Source organism: Drosophila subpulchrella, unplaced genomic scaffold (assembly GCF_014743375.2).
Source record: "Drosophila subpulchrella strain 33 F10 #4 breed RU33 unplaced genomic scaffold, RU_Dsub_v1.1 Primary Assembly Seq31, whole genome shotgun sequence".
Taxonomy (NCBI): Eukaryota; Metazoa; Arthropoda; class Insecta; order Diptera; family Drosophilidae; genus Drosophila; species Drosophila subpulchrella.
The window spans coordinates 1,329,355-1,350,578 of record NW_023665567.1 but is presented as its reverse complement, the minus strand read 5'-3'; the positions used below and the strand labels follow the sequence as shown (position 1 = coordinate 1,350,578).

Sequence of the window (21,224 nt, the reverse complement as noted above, 5' to 3'; positions counted from 1 at the left end):
CTGATCAGGAAAACTTAGAAGTAGGTCAGGTTAATCTAGAGTTAGGGGCGGAAAATTTAGAAGTAGGTCAGGATAATCTAGAGTTAGGGGAGGAAAATTTAGAAGTTCATGAAAATTTAGATGTAGATCAGGAAAATGTATTAGGAGGTCAGGATAATGTAGAAGTTAATCAGGAAGATATAGAAAACATTGAGTCCGATCAGGGAAGCTTAAATTTTAAGTTAAAGAAGTGGTTTATAAAGCACAAGCCAACTCGTAGTTGCGCCATAGATTTAATTAAAATTTTAAATGAAGAAAATTTAAATGTTAGGCCTTTTTATAAATTTAAATGCAGGAATACTCCAGATATTACGGAAATAGATGGGGGTTCATATTTGCATATAGGCTTATCGAAGCAATTAGAAAAATTATCAGTGGTAGCAGAATCACCAGAAGTTTTAAGCATTGACGTTAATATTGACGGTCTTCCCCTTACTAAAAGCTCTCGTGCACAATTGTGGCCTATTTTAGTTCGAGTTAATAATATTAATAAATGCCCCGTCTTTCCAGTAGGAGTTTTTTCATCTAAAAATAAGCCATCTAATTGTGTACAATATATGTCAAAATTTACTAGTGAATTGTCCGATCTTTTTATAAACGGACTTACAATTTGTAACAAAAAAATAAATTTAGAACTTAGGGCGGTGGTTTGTGATGCACCTGCAAGGGCATTTGTTACAGGAACCCCTGGACATACATCCAGTCACGGCTGTACCAAATGTCTTCAGGTTGGTCGCAAAATAGATGGTACATTAACTTACAGTACTGTTGCTAGTGAGTTAATTACTGATGAAGACTTTGCAAATAGAATTTATCCAAGCCACCACAGCAAAGGTTATTTGAATAGTCCGTCCGCTTTTGAAACGCTTGGTGTTCGTATGATAACCCAAGTTCCTTTAGATTGTATGCATCTTATTGAGTTGGGGGTAATGCGCAAATTTTTAGAAAGAATTTATTATAATAAAGTTATAAATAAAGTTTCAAAACAAAACCAAAACGGTATTTCCGCAAAATTAATGTCAATGCGAACTTTTATACCTAGGGAAGGAAGCCGAGGACATTGTTAGAGCTTCCTAACTGGAAAAGCACTGAGTTTAGGCAGTTCTTATTATATACTGGTATTGTAGCTCTTAAAGATTCAATATTTGATGACCAGTATTATTTGTTTTTATTACTGCACTGCGCATATAGACTGCTCTGTTCGCAAAAGCAACGGGGAAATAATATTGAAAATGCTCAACAAATATTAAATCTATTTGTTGAAAATTTGCCCATTGTTTTTGGAGCAAACAGTGTGACTTACAATGTTCACGGCTTACTCCATGTAAGAGATACTATCAATCAAGTCGGAAATCCGGTTTCAGGATCTTCTTACTCCTTCGAAAATTACTTGCAGCTCCTTAAAAAATGTGTTAGAAAAAAATCTTTTATCTTAGAACAAATATTTAGGAAGATAGTTGAAGAAAAATACGTAGCCCCAGCAGAAGAACAAATAAAATTAGTAGGCAGAAATCTTAAAATGAAAGACTGCACACTTAGTGATAGGAAACCAGATAACTTTTGTTTTGTAGGAGATGAGGTTCCAATTCAAATAGAATCTTTTGAAGAGGTAGAAGGGGAAGTTTTTTTATTGAGCCAATGAATTCTTCTGGCCTAGGTATATATTTAGTTAATTTAGAAGTGCCTTCTAGAATAAAAAGATTTTCAGTTATGGAATTTAGGAGAAAAGCGGTAGCCATTCCTTATTTAGAAAAAATAGTAGTAGTTCCATGTTTGCATTTTTTTTTAAATAGGATTTTTAGTTTTTTTTTAAAGGAGGTGTTTAGTCCGTAGGCGTAATTTTATTATGAATCGGGCATATTTATTGCGACGGCGCTTTAAATATCTTTTGAAGATTCACCTACCTTGGTTCGAGTACCAAAAAAAAAAAAAACGGTAGTTGTATTATTTGATTTATTATTTCTTTTTATTTTATTATTGTTTATTTACTGTTTATTTTTGTTTATTTTTTATAATTTCATTTTTTTCTAACTATTTACTAATATTTTCTTTATTTACAATTATTGTTTATTTACTGTTTATTATTATTTTCATTTATTTTTCTTTATTTTTTATAATTTGGTTAATTTATAATTTTTTACTAATATTTGATTAAAATATTTTTTGTTATTTTAAACATTTTTTAATTAGTATGTCTCAACCTGAATCGAAAATTCGTCGTGTCCAGTTTGATGTGGAGGGTAAGTGTAACTACAAGAAATTGATTTTCTTGTTTCAATATCCATAGTGATTGCATTAATACAATATTTATACCCGTTACTCGTAGAGTAAAAGGGTATACTAGATTCGTCGGAAAGTATGTAACAGGCAGAAGGAAGCGTTTCCGACACCATAAAGTATATATATTCTTGATCAGGATCACTAGCCGAGTCGATCTAGCCATGTCCGTCTGTCCGTCTGTCCGTCTGTCCGTCTGTCCGTCTGTCCGTCTGTCCGTCTGTCCGTCTGTCCGTCTGTCTGTCCGGATGAACGCTGAGATCTCGGAAACTATGAGAGCTAGGCTATTGAGATTTGGCGTGCAGATTCCTGAGCTTCTTACGCAGCGCAAGTTTGTTTCAGTAGAGTGCCACGCCCACTCGAACGCCCACAAACCGCCCAAAACTGTGGCTCATACAGTTTTGATGATAGAATAAAAATTTTAACTGAAATGTATTGTTCTCATCAATACCTATCGATTGATAAAAAAAAAGTTTGCCACGCCCACTTTTACGCCCACAAACCGCCCACAAACTTCAAAAAATCGTAAATATGAACGTGGATATCTCGGAAACTATCAAGGATAGAGAACTGGGATCTCATATTTAGAATCCGTAGCCTTGTGCGCAGCGCAAGTTTGTAACGCAGATATGCCACGCCCACTCTAACGCCCACAAACCGCCCAAGCCTGTGGCGCCCACAATTTTCATGCTAGATAAAAAATTTGAACTGAACTGTATTGGTCTCGTCAATACCTATCGATTGACCCAAAAAAAAATTTGCCACGCCCACTCCAACGCCCATATCGATTAAATCTGTCTACCGCCGATAGGTGGCGCATTTCAATCTCGCTTTGCTGCTTGCATGTCTCCATTTCCCTTAGGTCCATTTAGCTGAGTAACGGGTATCTGATAGTCGAGGTACTCGACTATAGCGTTCTTCCTTGTTTTTTTTTACAGAAACCACATCGGTCTCTAGTGAGTTAATAAATCTGTGTTATTGTGTAATTTTGTAATTTTTCTTCTTTTTATACCCTTGCAGAGGGTATATTGATTTCAGTCAGAAGTTTGCAACGCAGTGAAGGGGACGTTTCCGACCCCATGAAGTATATATATTCTTGATCAGCATGACTAGACGAGTCGATCTAGCCATGTCCGTCTGTCCGTCTGTCCGTCTGTCCGTTTGTCCGTCTGTCCGTCTGTCCGTCCGTTTCTACGCAAACTAGTCTCTCAGTTTTAAAGCTATCGAGCTGAAACTTTCCCAAAAGTCTTATATCTTTTGCAGGTAGTATATAAGTCGGAACCAGCCGGATCGGACAACTATATCTTATAGCTCCCATAGGAATAATCGGACAAAAAAATGAAAAAAAATTATATCTTTGGTGTTTTTTAGCATATAAACTCCTAAGCTTTGAAATAACAATTTTTAAATAATTTTGAATTTTGCATTAAATTTTATCGAAATCGGACGACTATATCATATAGCTCCCATAGGAACGATCGGAAAATTTGTGGAAAAATAATATGAAAAAAATTATAGCTTCGGTGTTTTTCAACATATAACCTCCAACGCTTGGAAATAACATTTTTTAATTAGTTCTGAATTTTGAATTAAATTTTAGCAAAATCGGACGACTATGTCATATAGCTTCCATAGGAACGATCGAAAAATTGGTAGGAAAATAATATGAAACAAATTATAGCTTCGGTGTTTTTTAACATATAACCTCCTACGCTTGGAAATAACATTTTTTAATTAGTTCTGAGTTTCGAATTTAATTTTATCAAAATCGGATGACTATATCATATAGCTGCCATAGGAACGATCGGAAAATTGGTAGGAAAATAATATGAAACAAATTATAGCTTCGGTGTTTTTTGACATATTATCTTATACTATTGGGAATATCATTTTTTGTGTTTTTAAATTTAATAATTATAGCTGCAAGGGTATATAAGCTTCGGCTTGCCGAAGCTAACTTCCTTTCTTGTTTTTGAATCTCTTTTTATATTTTCTGATTTCATGTTAATTCTTTCTTTATAAAAACTTAAATAAGTTACGTTGAATAAATCGTTGTACGATTTATAGGTAAGAACATCTTTGTTGTTTTTGAACAGAAAAAATGCATGGTTCGAGTATCAATTATTTCTGAACTGGCCAATATTATGAATCATAAAATGGGTATTAAGGAATGCATTTTCTGTAAGTTAAGAATAAATAGTTTATTAATTCTTAATATTATCTTTGTGTATGGTTCTGTTTCTACTGTTAATTATTATTTTTATTAGGCATAACGTCCTTAACTATTTGCTTTTATACCTTGGTTTAAGCTTTCTTCTTTCTCCATATTTCTTTTCATAAACCACTTGTCCTACATAATATTGTTTTTCTTTTCTGTTGTCCTTATGTGTTTTTAGCATTTTCTCTTAAGCTTTTTTTTCAATATTTGAGGAATATATTTCTTGTTTGTTGTGGAAGGAATACTGTGATTATATTCCTGCGCTGCTCTAATTACAATTTCAGAATAATCGGTTAGATTAAATTCTTCTTTTATGCAGCGTGGTAATTCTGTTAGTGTCGAATGTGCCCTTTCAACCTGTCTGTTTAAAGTTAATTCGCACCTTTGTGCAAAAGATTTAAATTGGGCAGATGTAAAGCTCGGTTCATTATCTGTCATAAGTACTATGACTTGGGGAAAATGTTGAAGTAGATCCATTACTTTACTTTCGATATTTAATTAATTTAGAATTTCTTTAACTACTTGGATTTAAGAGCACGCGTCAATACAAGTTATAAAAGTTAAACTTTGCGCATAGTATATCTCAATGTGTAAGTTTTCTCCTTCCTTAGTCGGTATTGGGGCTTTTCCAATTGGAATTTTAATAGCGTGTCTGTTACATTTGGTCTCATTGCAATCTTTTCAATTTTTTATGTATTCTTTTAGTTTTGTATACAGATTGGGCCCATAATATAGTCTACTGATCTGTTTATAATTTTCGTCTAGTCCCCTATGAGCTCAATTGTGTGTTTTCTCTATTATTATAGCTCTATCTTCGGCGTTTTCTACGTCTTGTAGAAATATTCGCGTAAAAATAAATTTGTTAGTAAAGTTATTTTTTAAAGATACTTGAATATGATATACATTTTCTAAATTACAATGAGTTCCAACCGTTATGTTAGGTGGAAGATTTGTCTATTCAGAAACGTCTATATCGCTGTTTGTAATATTATTTATCAGTATCCGTGATAATGCATCGGGTACAATATTTGTTGTTCCGGGCTTGTATATTATTTTCGGGGTAACACTTTCAATGAAAGAATACCATCTTTTCATTTCTAAGTTTGGATTTTTATCCGTAATTGTGAACGAAAAGGATTGATGGTCCGTTTGTATTTCTATGCCAATTACTCTATATAGATCATTTCGGAGATTTTTTAAAGCCCATACTATGGCTAACAATTCTTTTTTATTTGTGGCATAAAGTTGTTTTGTCTTGTTTAATGTTTTAGAAATAAACGTAATTGGTTTATTATCTTGTGTTAGTACTGCCTCGATAGCTACGTCTGATGTGTCTGTTGTTAAAACGAATTTCTTACTATAATCTGGCTGAACTAATTCAACTTTTGCTATTAGATTATCTTTTAGCTCGTTCAAAGCTTATTGAAGCTGTATTGAAATTTTTGTAGAATAACGTTTCCATTTTCCCCTCTTAGATATTTTGTTAATGGCTTAGATATTTTTGCATAGTTACTGACAAATTTTCTGTAATACCCGGTTAGGCCTAGAATACTTCGGAGTTCTCTAATATTGCGTGCAACGGATTTTTTGTAATTGTGGACATTTTTTCAGGATCCGTTTTAATTACGTTATGATAAACAATGAATCCTAGAAATGCGGTTTCTAATTTAGATTGTTCGAGTGATATTTTCATATTTGCTCTTTGTAAAATATTAATTATTTTAATAAAATCACCATAATGTTGTTCAATAGTGTTTGAGAAAAAAAATTATATTATCCATATAGACATGGCAAGTTTTTCCTACTTGTTCTGGGTGCGTTAGTTACCCAAAAGGCATTCGAAAAAATTCAAATTTTCCGTTATTTATTAAAAATGGTGTTTTTTCAATATCCGAATCCTTCCTTAAAATTTGGTGGAATCCAGATTCTAAATCAATTGCTGAGAAGTATTTTGCCTTTCCTAAATTAGTTAATATTACAGACGGCTCTTGCATCGGGTATCTGTCCGGTATAGTGTATTCGTTAAGTTGTTTGTAATCTATCACTAGTCTATGTTTGGGACTGCCATCTTCATTCTGTCCTTTCTTGGGTACCACTAACACTGGTGAATTATAAGGGCTTCTACTTGGTCTTATACTATTTTCCTTAAGCATTCTATTGATTTCAGTATTAACGAAATCTGAAACTGATAAAGCATAAGGATATTGTTTACTATAAATAGACCTGTAATTTTCGGTGTTTATTTCACTTCGAATATCGGTTCGAAATGGAATTTGTAAATTTATTTTTGAATGTTCTTCTTTGATTATGTCAATTATTTTCTTCTCCAGTACTTCTATTCGATTGGTACTTGACATATTAATATTGTTCATTTTGTTTCGCTTGGATTTTTTAGTTCCAATATTTTTTAGTTTTTTGTTGACGGATGAATCGTCGTCGGGGTGTTTAGGATTTTTAGATCTTGAACAGTTTATTATTTATTATTTTTTGACGGAAATTTCATCGTCGGCGTGCTCAGGATTAATTGATCCCAAACAATTTCATTTTTTGTTGACGGAAATTTCATCGTCGGCGAGTTCCGGATTTGTTGATCCCAAACTATTTAATTTTTTATTTACGGATATTTCTGCGTCGGTGTGTTCAGGATTTTTTGATCCCAAACTTGGTAATTTATTATTGACAGATATTTCTACGTCGACGTGTTCGGGACTTATTGATCCCAAACCTTTTTTAATACTTTCCACAATTATAGAATCTGTGTTTTCGTAACTTTTACAATCAAAATTTTTTTTTTAAATAAATTTTTTTAATGGAAGTGTGTTATTGACTTTGATTAAACTTGTTTCGTTTTTTTCCTCACTATCATAATATATTAACTTTTCTGTCTTTTCTTTTTACTCCAACACTCCTTTTTCTATATTTATTATAGCTCCTATTCTTCTTAATAAATTAAATCCAATTAATAGGTCAGATTCCAATCCTTCTATTTCATAGAACAAATGCCTTGTCTCAAATATATTTATATAGTGATAATATTTAATAATTGAATACCCATGAACTGTGGTTACTTCTTTGTAAATTGATAATTCATTTTTATTCTCAAAAAATCCCTACTTAATATAACAAGCAGTGTCTCCTTCTGACTGTTTCTGTTCGTACCCAAAGGTACTCAACATGACCACACCCAACAAATCAAGCAGTAGCCAAATTGGGAACAGTACCAAGCGCTCAGTAGCACTCACTGCAGATGAGAATTGCTGGTCAGCATATTATATCATATGTCTCACTAACTCACCATCTCACCGTCACAACGATACGCTGACCCGCCAATGCAGTCAGCACATTTGCGGTGTCAGCCGAGCCAACTACGCAACTGCTACCGTAATCATAATTCCCTGACCTACTTTAGAATATAGCTTCTTTCACTAACCATTACACTAAGCGTCCGTGTTCTAAGTAGAATATAAGCAGGTATCAAATGAAGAATAAATCAGTTATCAACACACCTCATAACTCCGCGGTTCTACTTCCTACCTCTAGGAATAGGGCTCGTAATACACTATCTCAACTAGCAGCTAACCACGTTAGCTCAACCTCAGCGCAGTTCAGCATCGCCTGTGGTCCGGCATTGCAGTAACCATCGTTACCATTGCCGCGACGCGATCGTCCTGCAGGTGTCTACTTCGGTTAGGCACAAACATTGGTGACCCCGACGTGATCCTTTAACAACAAAGGATCACACTCAAGCAACCCCCTTCCCACTAAAGGAACTTCAGCTTCATCCAGCTTCACAGGATACGCTTCGTCTTCCAGCGTCACAGGAACTTCAGCTTAATCCAGCTTCACAGGATTCGCTTCTTCTTCCAGCGTCACAGGAACTTCAGCTTAATCCAGCTTCACAGGATACGCTTCTTCTTCCAGCGTCACAGGAACTTCAGCTTAATCCAGCTTCACAGGATTCGCTTCTTCTTCCAGCGTCACAGGAACTTCAGCTTAATCCAGCTTCACAGGATACGCTTCTTCTTCCAGCGTCACAGGAACTTCAGCTTAATCCAGCTTCACAGGATACGCTTCGTCTTCCAGCGTCACAGGAACTTCAGCTTCATCCAGCTTCACAGGATACGCTTCTTCTTCCAGCATCACAGGAACTTCAGCTTAATCCAGCTTCACACGATTCGCTTCTTCTTCCAGCGTCACAGGAACTTCAGCTTCATCCAGCTTCACAGGATACGCTTCTTCTTCCAGCGTCACAGGAACTTCAGCTTAATCCAGCTTCACAGGATTCGCTTCTTCTTCCAGCGTCACAGGAACTTCAGCTTCATCCAGCTTAACAGGATAGTCAGCTTCATTCAGCTTCACAGGATACTCAGCTTCATCCAGCTTCACAAGATTCTTTGTTTCCAAGACACACAATATGTCTACTTCATTCATTGAGGAAACAAGTCACACAAGAATCGATTTACACAATCGATTACTAGACACCCAAAACGAGCTGCAAGGGAAAATCCAACAGCTCATTAAGAATTATGGCAAGGATTCTGACGACCGACGCCACCGAGACGGCTATTATTCCGGTAAGCTAACTCAGTTAAACGATCTCTGGCAGCAGTTTTGCGACCTAGATGAAGAAGTCCAGCAAGCGGCACTACCCACTGGAAGTGAGTACTCTTCACGACTAGCAGCACTTAAAGAGCTGGTCGAAAAATATCAGAATATCTTTCTGGACAACATGCCGACTGGAAGCGGGCTTCCGAAGGCCCCCAGACGAACTTCGGCCAACATCAAGATCACAACAAGAGATCAAGTCAAAGGAGATTCCCCAATTGACACGGTGATCCGACAGTTGCAGAGAAGATGCAACGAATTGGAATCATCATTAACATTAGCCTCGAACGCCCCAACTGTCACCCCAGCCCTACAAAGGCACCTGGATCTCCATTGGGCGTTACTAAGGCAAGCCCACGACGAATTGGATAGCACACCTGGGGCCGCAGCTCTGGCAGAAGCGGAGCTAGCCCAATTCCACACATTATACGAGGAATACGAAATGAACCTGCTACGAGAAAACGACGCGCCAATGAGCCTAAACTTGGCACTTCCGCCAATTAGCATTCCGGAGTTCAACGGCGAGTATCTAGACTGGCCACGGTTCCATGATCTCTTTGTGGAATTGGTACATAACAAACCATATTCGGCCAGTCAAAAACTACATATTCTACAGAGTTCGCTTCGTGGTGAAGCGAGAAACGTCTTGACAGACACAGCCTTCTCACAGGGTGGCTATGACGACACCTGGTTGCGTTTAAAGGCCAGGTACCAGAACGGAAAAATACTAGTATTCGCCGCCATTGCAAAAATTATTGACCATAAGCCTATAGACGGCTCCTCGCGCCAACTAAGGGCCTTGCATGACACTATAAAAAATTCAATGAGTACTCTTAAAAACCTTGATATCAGCACAAAATCCTGGGATCCAATCCTGTGTTTTCTTATCAGAAGAAAACTAGACCAGCAGTCTCTAGCTGCTCTCGAAAATTCAGCGGATGCACCAACGGAAATTCCAACGTTATGGAGTGTACTGACGTTTATTGAGCGGCGCGCTTGCATGCTGGAGACGATAAGCGCTCAACCTACAGCAACACTCCGCCATCAGTCAGTTCACAACGAAGAAAGCTGTAAGATTTGTCACCTAGGACAACATAATCTTAGAGCATGTAGCCGTATCCAGCAAATGGACCCCAAAGCACGGCGCCAAGCCATTATTCAAGTAGGAGCATGCACAAATTGTTTGTCTACAGCTCATAAGGTTGAAAACTGTGGATCACCGACCACTTGTCGAGTCTGCCAGCAACGGCATCATTCACTGTTACACCAAGGACCGACTAGCAATCCAGTGGCCGGCGCAGTAACCGTTGCAGGCTACGACCACGTAGGAGGATATACTTTGCTCGCGACCGCCAAGGTCTCATTACAAGGGCCAAACGGTCAAATACAAACATGTCGCGCTGTAATAGATGGTGGATCACAGGTGAATCTTATTTCAAGGAGAATGGCAGATCTGCTATCTCTTAAACAAAGGTCACCGATTGAAATATCTGGAATCGGAGGAAAGATATCAACAGCAATTAGATCAACACTAAAGCTCTCATCCTGTACATCAGGGTTTGAAAAACTATTAGAGGTATTTATTATGCCCACAGTCATTACAGACCAACCGTCAGTACCGATTACAACCGATCTTAATATTCCCGAGGGACTGCCGTTAGCAGATCCTGACTTTCGGCAACCAGGACCCATTGACCTAACTTTAGGGGTTGAAGTATTTTCTCGTGTAATTACCGGTGAACTTCTTGAACTAGGACCTAATAAACCTTTGGCACAAGGCACAAGGCTTGGTTATGTAATCACAGGTTATCTCAATAAAGAAACCTCTTCTGATACGGAAATCAACCCCAATCTAATAGAAAACAGAGATGATTTTGCAGGACCGAACGCTGCTTATGAGCCAACGAAAGATAAAAATCCGATGAATATAGAACCGACGTCTCATCAATTCAAAACCTACAAGAAGGCTGACGTTGGTTCAACATTTCTAAACTTAACCAAGAAAGATCTTAGTTTTGTTGCAGAACGTCCACATACCATAGACGTGCCAAATGATCAAATTCTACGAGGGCACAATTTCAGTCCCCACGGTAATGTAAATTTTATCGCAAAGGGGAGTGTTCAGCAGCATCAAGAAGATGTGAAGGACCTGAATCACAAACAGGAACCGCCGCAGTGAAGATCCCCCGTGGTCAATGATTTGTTAGGTGCTTTCTATACAATTCGGCCAAGGGCTGACCGACATCACGCCTTTAATTGAGGGTACCCCTCAATGGGGGGGAGAATGTTCGTACCCAAAGGTACTCAACATGACCACACCCAACAAATCAAGCAGTAGCCAAATTGGGAACAGTACCAGGCGCTCAGTAGCACTCACTGCAGATGAGAATTGCTGGTCAGCATATTATATCATATGTCTCACTAACTCACCATCTCACCGTCACAACGATACGCTGACCCGCCAATGCAGTCAGCACATTTGCGGTGTCAGCCGAGCCAACTACGCAACTGCTACCGTAATCATAATTCCCTGACCTACTTTAGAATATAGCTTCTTTCACTAACCATTACACTAAGCGTCCGTGTTCTAAGTAGAATATAAGCAGGTATCAAATGAAGAATAAATCAGTTATCAACACACCTCATAACTCCGCGGTTCTACTTCCTACCTCTAGGAATAGGGCTCGTAATACACTATCTCAACTAGCAGCTAACCACGTTAGCTCAACCTCAGCGCAGTTCAGCATCGCCTGTGGTCCGGCATTGCAGTAACCATCGTTACCATTGCCGCGACGCGATCGTCCTGCAGGTGTCTACTTCGGTTAGGCACAAACAGTTTCTTCTGGATCCCTTTTTTGAGCTTATGTTTGCTCCTTGGTTTGGTTTGTACGATAATAGTTTGAACGATTATTGTTTTGATAATTACTATTATTCTTATCTTCCTCGATTAGTATTTATTTGTCTGCCAATTATTACTACACAGAGAAAATTATGACGTTCTCAAATATAGTATTGGTATTCTTAATTTGAGGATGTACTCAATTTTAGTATTTTAAGAAAAATGACTTAATTTGATCGCAAAATTCTAAGTTTGAGGAAATGTGTTCTTTAATTTCCAACTTGAGAATTAATATTCTCATTATGAGTAACCGATACACTCAAAAATGAGTTGCGAATTCTCATAATGATTTCTAAAGAATTCCATCCTGCGAACGAGAAGAGAGATGAGCGGCCTTTAGTTCGTTGCGTATATGGTTGCCTCTCTCTCACTAATGGGTGTGTAAAGTGGTGCGCGACGCATTTGTATGACTCTCATTTGCCGTGTGATTTAGCAAAGCAAAGACGTGCGCGTAACACAAAGCTAAAAAACTATTTTAGTGAATTGGACATTCGTGCGACTCTTCCGTACCTCGAGGGTAAGTTTTTTAATTTATACTGTATTTATAATATGCTAAAGAATGATACAATTAACAAACACTGCAAAAATATTGCCAAAGCGTGTACATTAATATGTATGTAGGTGTGATTGTAAGTGGCGTGAAGCAGTCTAGTTTTGTTAGTTTCTACGTACATTGTACATACATATATAAATATAACTTTTTAAATGCTTCTTAAATGTACATTTAATAACATTCGAATTTTATTCTTTCATGCTTTTATATGCATATATATTTACAATATTTGCTTACAATAACGTTTTCTTTTCAGCCTCTTTGCTCTTCGCTAGACCAGACAGCTAAGGGAAAAATATCATAACCTAGAACATGGAACATGTACATATATATATAACTGTATTACAAAATAAAATGAAAAAAAAATATTTAACCCTTTTTTCTGGGAATGGGTGGAGCGGGTTAAAGTGCAAAAGTTCTGCATTTAAGAATTTAGAAGTTTACTATTACTGTGTTTATGCTATGCCTATTTCATGAAATCAATTCATGAAATGAGCAAATTCGTGTGTGCATAAACACCGTTTCATGAATTCGATAACACACGAAAGTTGACTATGAATTCAGTCCCAATTTACGAAATGCTGAGGCACAGCCTACTTCACAGCCTACTACTCTATAGAGCTCTATATAAAATTTGACAGCTTTACTTATATCATTTCATGAATTTGTCTGTGTTGTATAAACAGAGGCTATTATAATTTCATGTATTGGAGAATGCATGAAATTCATAGCATAAACATAGTATATCAAGAACTTGTTTCTCATTTTGAGCGCTGGAAATTTCTCAGCATAAGAAAAGGGGATACTCGTTTCTAAAATTCAAGCTAAATTATTTCTTAAAATGAGTGCAGTTTGTACTCATATTGAGGAAAAATGTTCAAGATAGAGCACAAATGTACTCAATTTAAGTAAACATTTTTTGAGAAATTTGTACTGAAAGAGAGTAGTTTGCACTCAATGTGAGAATTTTTGTTCATGCTGAATTTTTGAGTACAAAACAAGGAAGAACGCTATAGTCGACTACCTCGACTATCAGATACCCGGCTAAACGGACCAAAGTAAATGGAGACATGCAAGCAGCAAAGCGAGATTGAATTGCGCCACCTGCCGGCGGTAGACAGATTTAAGCGTTATGGGCGTTAGAGTGGGCGTGGAATTTTTTTTTTGGATCAATCGATAGGTATTGACGAGACCAATACATTTCAGTTAAAATTTTTTATATAGCATGGAAATTGTGGGCGCCACAGGTTTGGGCGGTTTGTGGGCGTTAGAGTGGGCGTGGCATATTCGCGTAACAAACTTGCGCTGCGCTCAAGCCTACGTTATCCAAATCTCAGTTAAAATTTCTATTCTAGCATCAAAACTGTAGGAGCCACAGTTTTGGGCGGTTTGTGGGCGTTAGAGTGGGCGTGGCACTCTACTGAAACAAACTTGCGCTGCGCAGGAATCTCAGGAATCTGCATGCCGGATCGGACAACTATATCTTACAGCTCCCATAGGAATTATAGGAAAAAAAAATTTTAAAAATGTATATCTTTGGTGTTTTTTAACATATAACCTTCTAAGCTTGGAAATAACATTTTTTAATTAGTTTTGAATTTTGAATTAAATTTTATCGAAATCGGACGACTATATCATATAGCTGCCATAGGATCGATCGGAAAATTGGTGGAAAAATAATATAAATCAAATTATAGCTTCGGTGTTTTTCAACATATAACCTCCAACGCTTGAAAATAACATTTTTTAATTAGTTCTGAATTTCGAATTTAATTTTATTAAAACCGGACGACTATATCATATAGCTGCCATAGGAACGATCGGAAAATTGGTAGGAAAATAATATGAAACAAATTATAGCTTCGGTGTTTTTTAACATATAACCTCATACGCTTGGAAATACAATTTTTTAATTAGTTCTGAGTTTTGAATTTAATTTAATCAAAATCGCACGACTATATCATATAGCTGCCATAGGAACGATCGGAAAATTGGTAGGAAAATAATATGAAACAAATTATAGCTTCGGTGTTTTTTGACATATTATCTTATACTATTGGGAATATCATTTTTTGTGTTTTTAAATTTAATAATTGTAGCTGCAAGGATATATAAGCTTCGGCTTGCCGAAGCTAACTTCCTTTCTTGTTTTTAAAGATTCAACTGAACGACAAATGGCAGAGTTAAAGGGTATGTTTTATAACCCTACACTGAAAATAGTAATCGCCCTGATTTTTAGAAATTTGTCGTTAATGGCGATTTATTTTATATATTTAGAGTACGATAAATTTTCAAACAAAACGGCCGAATACTATTTTTATGTAAGTAACAGTATTAATATTAAATAGTATTCGTATTTATCGTACTCTAAATTTATAAAATAAATCGCCATTAACGACAAATTTCCAAAAATCAGGGCGATTACTATTTTCAGTCTATTTTTTTGGTTTGTTTATTTTTTGTAATATACATAAACTAAAATTTCAGAAGAGGTTCTCCAAGTCCGCAGGGAGATCTCCATTGTAACCCAGAAATTGGACATTTTGGCGGACAAACTGGCGGAAAACACCGCACTTTTAAAAGTATCATTTGATACTGAGAAAGAGATTTCGGGCGCGGTACCAGTTCCGCTAAAAACAGAAGAGGAGCTAGATGAGTTCGAAAATTCCTTGACCCCGGAGCTTATCGGTTTTTACGCAAGTATCGAGCAAGGCCGACTTGTTTTGCATATCTATTTGCAGACAAAGAAAATATCAAAAATTATTGGGAGCGAACCGCTGTCAAAGCGGTTCAAACTTATAATAGCAGAAGATATTATCAATGACTACAATTTGGACGGGTCCAACGGGAAAAAGTCCCTCAGATGCCGTATAGGGTTATACGGAGTTCTTAAAGGTAAATACACAAATAAAAAAGTAAAACGCATTTCTAAACAAATGCATTATATTTTTCAGGAGCGTTGGCCAAGGACTCCGAGGACCCGGACAAATCTTTAAGAAAGGCAATGACTAATGTAAAAAATAAACTTACGAAGCAAAAGCACAGAAATAATAACTGTACAATTTTTGAAAATTTAAAAAATACTGTATAATTAAAATGAATTAAAATGAAATTAAATATGCATGTATTTTAAATTCTATTTTTTTGTAATTGAAAACTCAAGGAAAAATTCCGATTTTCCCAAGTGATTCACTTGAAGTGATTTCACAAGTGAAAACTCAAGGAAAAATTCTGATTTTCCCAAGTGATTCACTTGGGACGTGTCCCTTGCAAGTGATTTCACAAGTGAAAACTCAAGGAAAAATTGTGATTTTCCCAAGTGATTCACTTGGGACGTGTCCCTTGCAAGTGATTTCACAAGTGAAAACTCAAGGAAAAATTCTGATTTTCCCAAGTGATTCACTTGGGACGAGTCACCGGCACGTGACAGGCCATACGAAAAATGAGTATAAGGAACAAGTGAAATCCCGTAGGACTTCGAAAAATTTTCATTTGAATTTTCACTTGTGAAAATGCGGACATCCCATACAATTTTCTATATGGAGCGTCACTTGTTCTTCACTTGTGCACGAGGACATGTCCCAGGTGATTCCCAAGGTGATTCACAAGTGAAACTTTTTTTTTTGGAACTGAAGGGTGGTTATGTGGGCGGTAGACAGACTTCGGCGTTATGGGCGTTATAGTGCGCGTGGCATATTCGCGTAACAAACTTGCGCTGCGCAAAAAGATACGGAATCTAAGTCTGCAATCTTAATTCTCTATCTTTGATAGTTTCCGAGATATCCGCGTTCCTACTTACGATTTCTTGAAGTTTGTGGGCGTTAAGAGGGTCGTGGCAAACTTTATTTTGGATCAATCGATAGGTATTGATGAGAACAATACATTTCAGCTAAAATTTTTATTCTAGCATGAAAACTGTATGAGCCACATATTTGGGCAAACTTGCGCTGCGTAAGAAGCTCAAAAATCTGCATGCCAAATCTCAATAGCCTAGCACTTATAGTTTCCGAGATCTCAGCGTTCATCCGGACGGACGGACAGACATGGCTAGATCGACTCGGCTTGTGGTCCTGATTAAGAATATATATACTTTATGGGGTCGGAAACGCTTCCTTCTGCCTGTTAAATACTTTCGGACGAATCTAATATACCATTTTACTCTACTAGTAACGGGAATAAAAACAATGTGCTCAAAAACAGGCCATGTTTTTGACTCTGGCTCATTTAGTATAATATGTTGTATTATTTTTAGTATTTTGTTTATTCTCATTTTATTAAGAGTATCGCTAATTCTATGATAAATATAAATATTGGGTTAATCTTGAAATAAAAATCAGAAATATATTTGGAATTTTAAATTTACACTGGAATAAAATCGCAAAAAAAATAAATACCTAAAATTAGCATGAGGTGGCTAGTTTTTAGCTTAGAAAAGTATTGTTTTGTTCCCAGTTCAGTGTTGTTTTTCTTTTTTCAGTGTAATAGTGACACTGGAAATAATCATGACGTTTGGAAATGGGGTCTATAAGAGTGACCTTAACCTTGAGCTCGGCCTATTCGCCGCTGAGCCAACAAGAAGATCACATCGTAAATTTAGAAAATTATTTTCTTGGATTCCTTCCACAGGCTTATTTTCGTTGTCAGGGACAACAAAAAATTTATTCGCCTTTATTGATTTTAAATAAGGTAAATAAAACCGAGCGATTGGTAGAAGCTTTGCTTTTGCAGCCAAGCAGTTTTCGTCGAAAAATAATCCGACAAAGTTGTACGATCTATACGCCCACCTCGCCGCAATGTAATCCGGAAAATCGCGAATGGTAACCTCGGAAAGCACATGGAGCTGCACCAGTCCGAATAAGGCGAAAAAGTGCGAGGAAAATCAGTTGTAGACCAGTAACATAACCCCTATAGAGCGGTTACATAACCGCCATCCGATAGTGGTTACATCACGCCTTTGCAATCCCCCAAAAGCTGCGAAAATAACTTTCGATTAATGCAATAGAAATTGACAGAAAATGATGTTAGTTTGGTAAAAAATTTTAATTAGTTTTCTTTTCCATATTCAAAAATATAATGAACAAGAAAGGAAGTTAGCTTCGGCAAGCCGAAGCTTATATATCCTTGCAGCTACAATTATTAAATTTAAAAACACAAAAAATGATATTCCCAATAGTATAAGATAATATGTCAAAAAACACCGAAGCTATAATTTGTTTCATATTATTTTCCTACCAATTTTCCGATCGTTCCTATGGCAGCTATATGATATAGTCGTCCGATTTTGATAAAATTAAATTCAAAATTCAGAACTAATTAGAAAATGTTATTTCCAAGCGTAATAGGTTATATGTTAAAAAACACCGAAGCTATAATTGGTTTCATATTATTTTCCTACCAATTTTCTGATCGTTCCTATGGCAGCTATATGATATAGTCGTCCGATTTTGATAAAATTAAATTCAAAATTCAGAACTAATAAAAAATGTTATTTCCAAGCGTTGGAGGTTATATGTTGAAAAACACCGAAGCTATAATTTGTTTCATATTATTTTTCCACCAAATTTCCGATCGTTCCTATGGCAGCTATATGATATAGTCGTCCGATTTCGATAAAATTAAATTCGAAATTCAAAACTAATTTAAAAATGTTATTTCCAAGGAAAGGAGGTAATATGTTAAAAAACACCAAAGACATAATTTTTTTTACATTTTTTTTCCTATAATTCCTATGGGAGCTGTAAGATACAGTTGTCTGATCCGGCTGGTTCCGACTTATATACTACCTGCAAAAGATATAAGACTTTTGGAAAAGTTTCAGCCCGAAAGCTTTGAAACTGAGAGACTAGTTTGCGTAGAAACGGACGGACAGACTGACAGACGGACATGGCTAGATCGACTCGTCTAGTCATTAATATATATCATCATCAAGAATATATATACTTTATGGGGTGGGAAACGTCTCCTTCACTGCGTTGCAAACTTCTGACTGAAATCAATATACCCTCTGCCAGGGTATAACAATGAAGAACGCTATAGTCGAGTATCAGATACCCGTTACTCAGCTAAAGGGACCAACGGGATATGGAGATATGCAAGCAGCAAAGCGAGATTGAAATGCGCCACCTACCTGTGATCTAAATATATGGTTATGTGGGCGGTAGACAGATTTAAACGTTATGGGCGTTAGATCAATAGATCAATCGAAAGGTATTGACGATACCAATACATTTCAGTTAAAATTTTGTATCTAGCATGAAAATTGTGGGCGCCACAGGCTTGGGAGGTTTGTGGGCATTAGAGTTTGCGTGGATGTTCGCGTAACAAACATGCGCTGCGTACAAGGCTACGAAATCTAAATCTGAAATTCCAATTCTCTATCTTTGATAGTTTCCGATACATCCGCGCTCATATTTATGATTTTTTGAAGTTTGTGGTCGTGGCAAACTTTTTTTGGGTCAATCGATAGGTATTGATGAGAACAATACATTTCAGTTAACATTTTTATTCAAGCAAAAAACTGTAGGAGTCACAGCCTTGGGCGGTTTGTGGGCGTTAGAGTGGGCGTGGAACCCTGCTGAAACAAACTTGCGCTGCGCAGGAATCTCAGGAATCTGCATGCCTAATCCCAGTATTGTAGCTTTTATAGTTTCCGAGATCTCAGCGTTCATACGAACAGACGGACAAACGGACATAACTAAATTGACTCAGCTAGTGACCCCGATCAAGAATATATAAGAATATATATGGGGTCGGAAACGCTTCCTTCTGCTTGTTACGTACTTCACTTTGTATACCCCTGCAGCTATAATTATTAAATTTAAGAATACAACAAATGATATTCCCAATAGTATAAGATACTATCTCAAAAAACACCGAGGCTATAATTTGTTTCATATTATTTTCCCACCAATTTTCCAATCGGTCCTATGGCAGCTATATAATATAGTCGTCCGATTTCGATCAAAATAAATTCGAAATTCAGAACTAATTAAAAAATGTTATTTCCAAGCGAAGATGGTTATATGTTAAAATACACCGAAGCTATAATTTGTTTCATATTATTTTCCCACCAATTATCCGATCGTTCCTATGGGAGCTATATGGTATAGTCGTCCGATAAAACTAAATTCAGAACTAATTTAAAAATTTTATTTTCAAGCGAAGGAGGTTATATGCTAAAAAACACCGAATCTATAATTTGTTTTATATTATTTTATCGACCAATTTTCCAATCGGACCTATGGCAGCTATATGATACAGTCGTCCGATTTTGATAAAATTAAATTTGAAATTCAGAACTAATTAAAAAATGTTATTTCCAAGCGAAGGAGGTTATATGTTAAAAAATATCGAAGCTATAATTTGTTTCATATTATTTTCCCACCAATTTTCCGATCGGTCCTATGGCAGCTATGCAATATAGTCGTCCGATTTTGATAAAATTAAATTCAGAACGAATTAAAAAATATTATTTCCAAGCGAAGAAGGTTATATGTTAAAATACACCAAAGCTATAATTTGTTTCATATTATTTTCCCACCAATTTTCCGATCGTACCTATGGGAGCTACATGGTATAGTCGTCCGATTTTGATAAAATTAAATTCCACATTCAGAACTAATTAAAAAATGTTATTTCCAAGCGAAGGAGGTTATATGTTAAGGAACACCGAAGCTATATTTTGTTTCATATTATTTTCCCACCAATTTTACGATCGTTCCTATGGCAGCTATATGATATAGTCTTCCGATTTTGATAAAATTAAATTCGAAACTCAGAACCAATTAGAAAATGTTATTTCCAAGCGTAGGAGGTTATATGTTAAAAAACACCGAAGCTATAATTTGTTTCATATTATTTTCCTAACAATTTTACGATCGTTCCTATGGCAGCTATATGATATAGTCGTCCGATTTTGATAAAATTAAATTCAAAATTCAGAACTAATAAAAAAATGTTATTTCCAAGCGTTGGAGGTTATATGTTAAAAAACACCGAAGCTATAATTTGTTTCATATTATTTTCCCATCAATTTTCCGATCGTTCCTATGGCAGCTATATGATATAGTCGTCCGATTTCGATAAAATTTAATTCGAAACTCAAAACTAATTTAAAAATGTTATTTCCAAGGAAAGGAGGTAATATGTTAAAAAACACCAAAGATATAATTTTTTTTACATTTTTTTTCCGATTATTCCTATGGGAGCTATAAGATATAGTTGTCCGATCCGGCTGGTTCCGACTTATATACTACCTGCAAAAGATATAAGACTTTTGGGAAAGTTTCAGTCCGATAGCTTTAAAACTGAGAGACAAGTTTGCGTAGAAACGGACGGACAGACGGACAGACGGACATGGCTAGATCGACTCGTCTAGTGATGCTGATCAATAATATATATACTTTATGGGGTTTGAAACGTCTCCTTCACTGCGTTGCAAACTTCTGATTGAAATCATTATACCCTCTGCAAGGGTATAACAAATCTGACCACCAACGATTAAAATCCTGAATTAGGTATACCCCAGAAATAAAATTGTTATTTTAAATTTTAAAACATCCCCGCCACTTCTGCTTTTGACCGAAGAACAGTAATGATTGAATTTATGTATACCCAACACATGTTATTATCCC

General features: G+C 36.3%; 1 protein-coding gene across 1 annotated transcript in view; it reads left to right on the top strand.

Annotated features, from left to right (window-relative positions):
* Window positions 1-2,230: 2,230 nt before the first annotated feature.
* Window positions 2,231-21,224, top strand: part of LOC119559692 — a 46,238-nt gene continuing 27,244 nt past the window's right edge. The window contains exons 1-3 of the mRNA XM_037872750.1: window positions 2,231-2,279; window positions 15,079-15,486; window positions 15,546-15,647. Of these exons, the coding sequence (XP_037728678.1) occupies window positions 2,231-2,279; window positions 15,079-15,486; window positions 15,546-15,647 (559 nt within the window). The remainder of the gene's footprint in view (window positions 2,280-15,078; window positions 15,487-15,545; window positions 15,648-21,224) is intronic.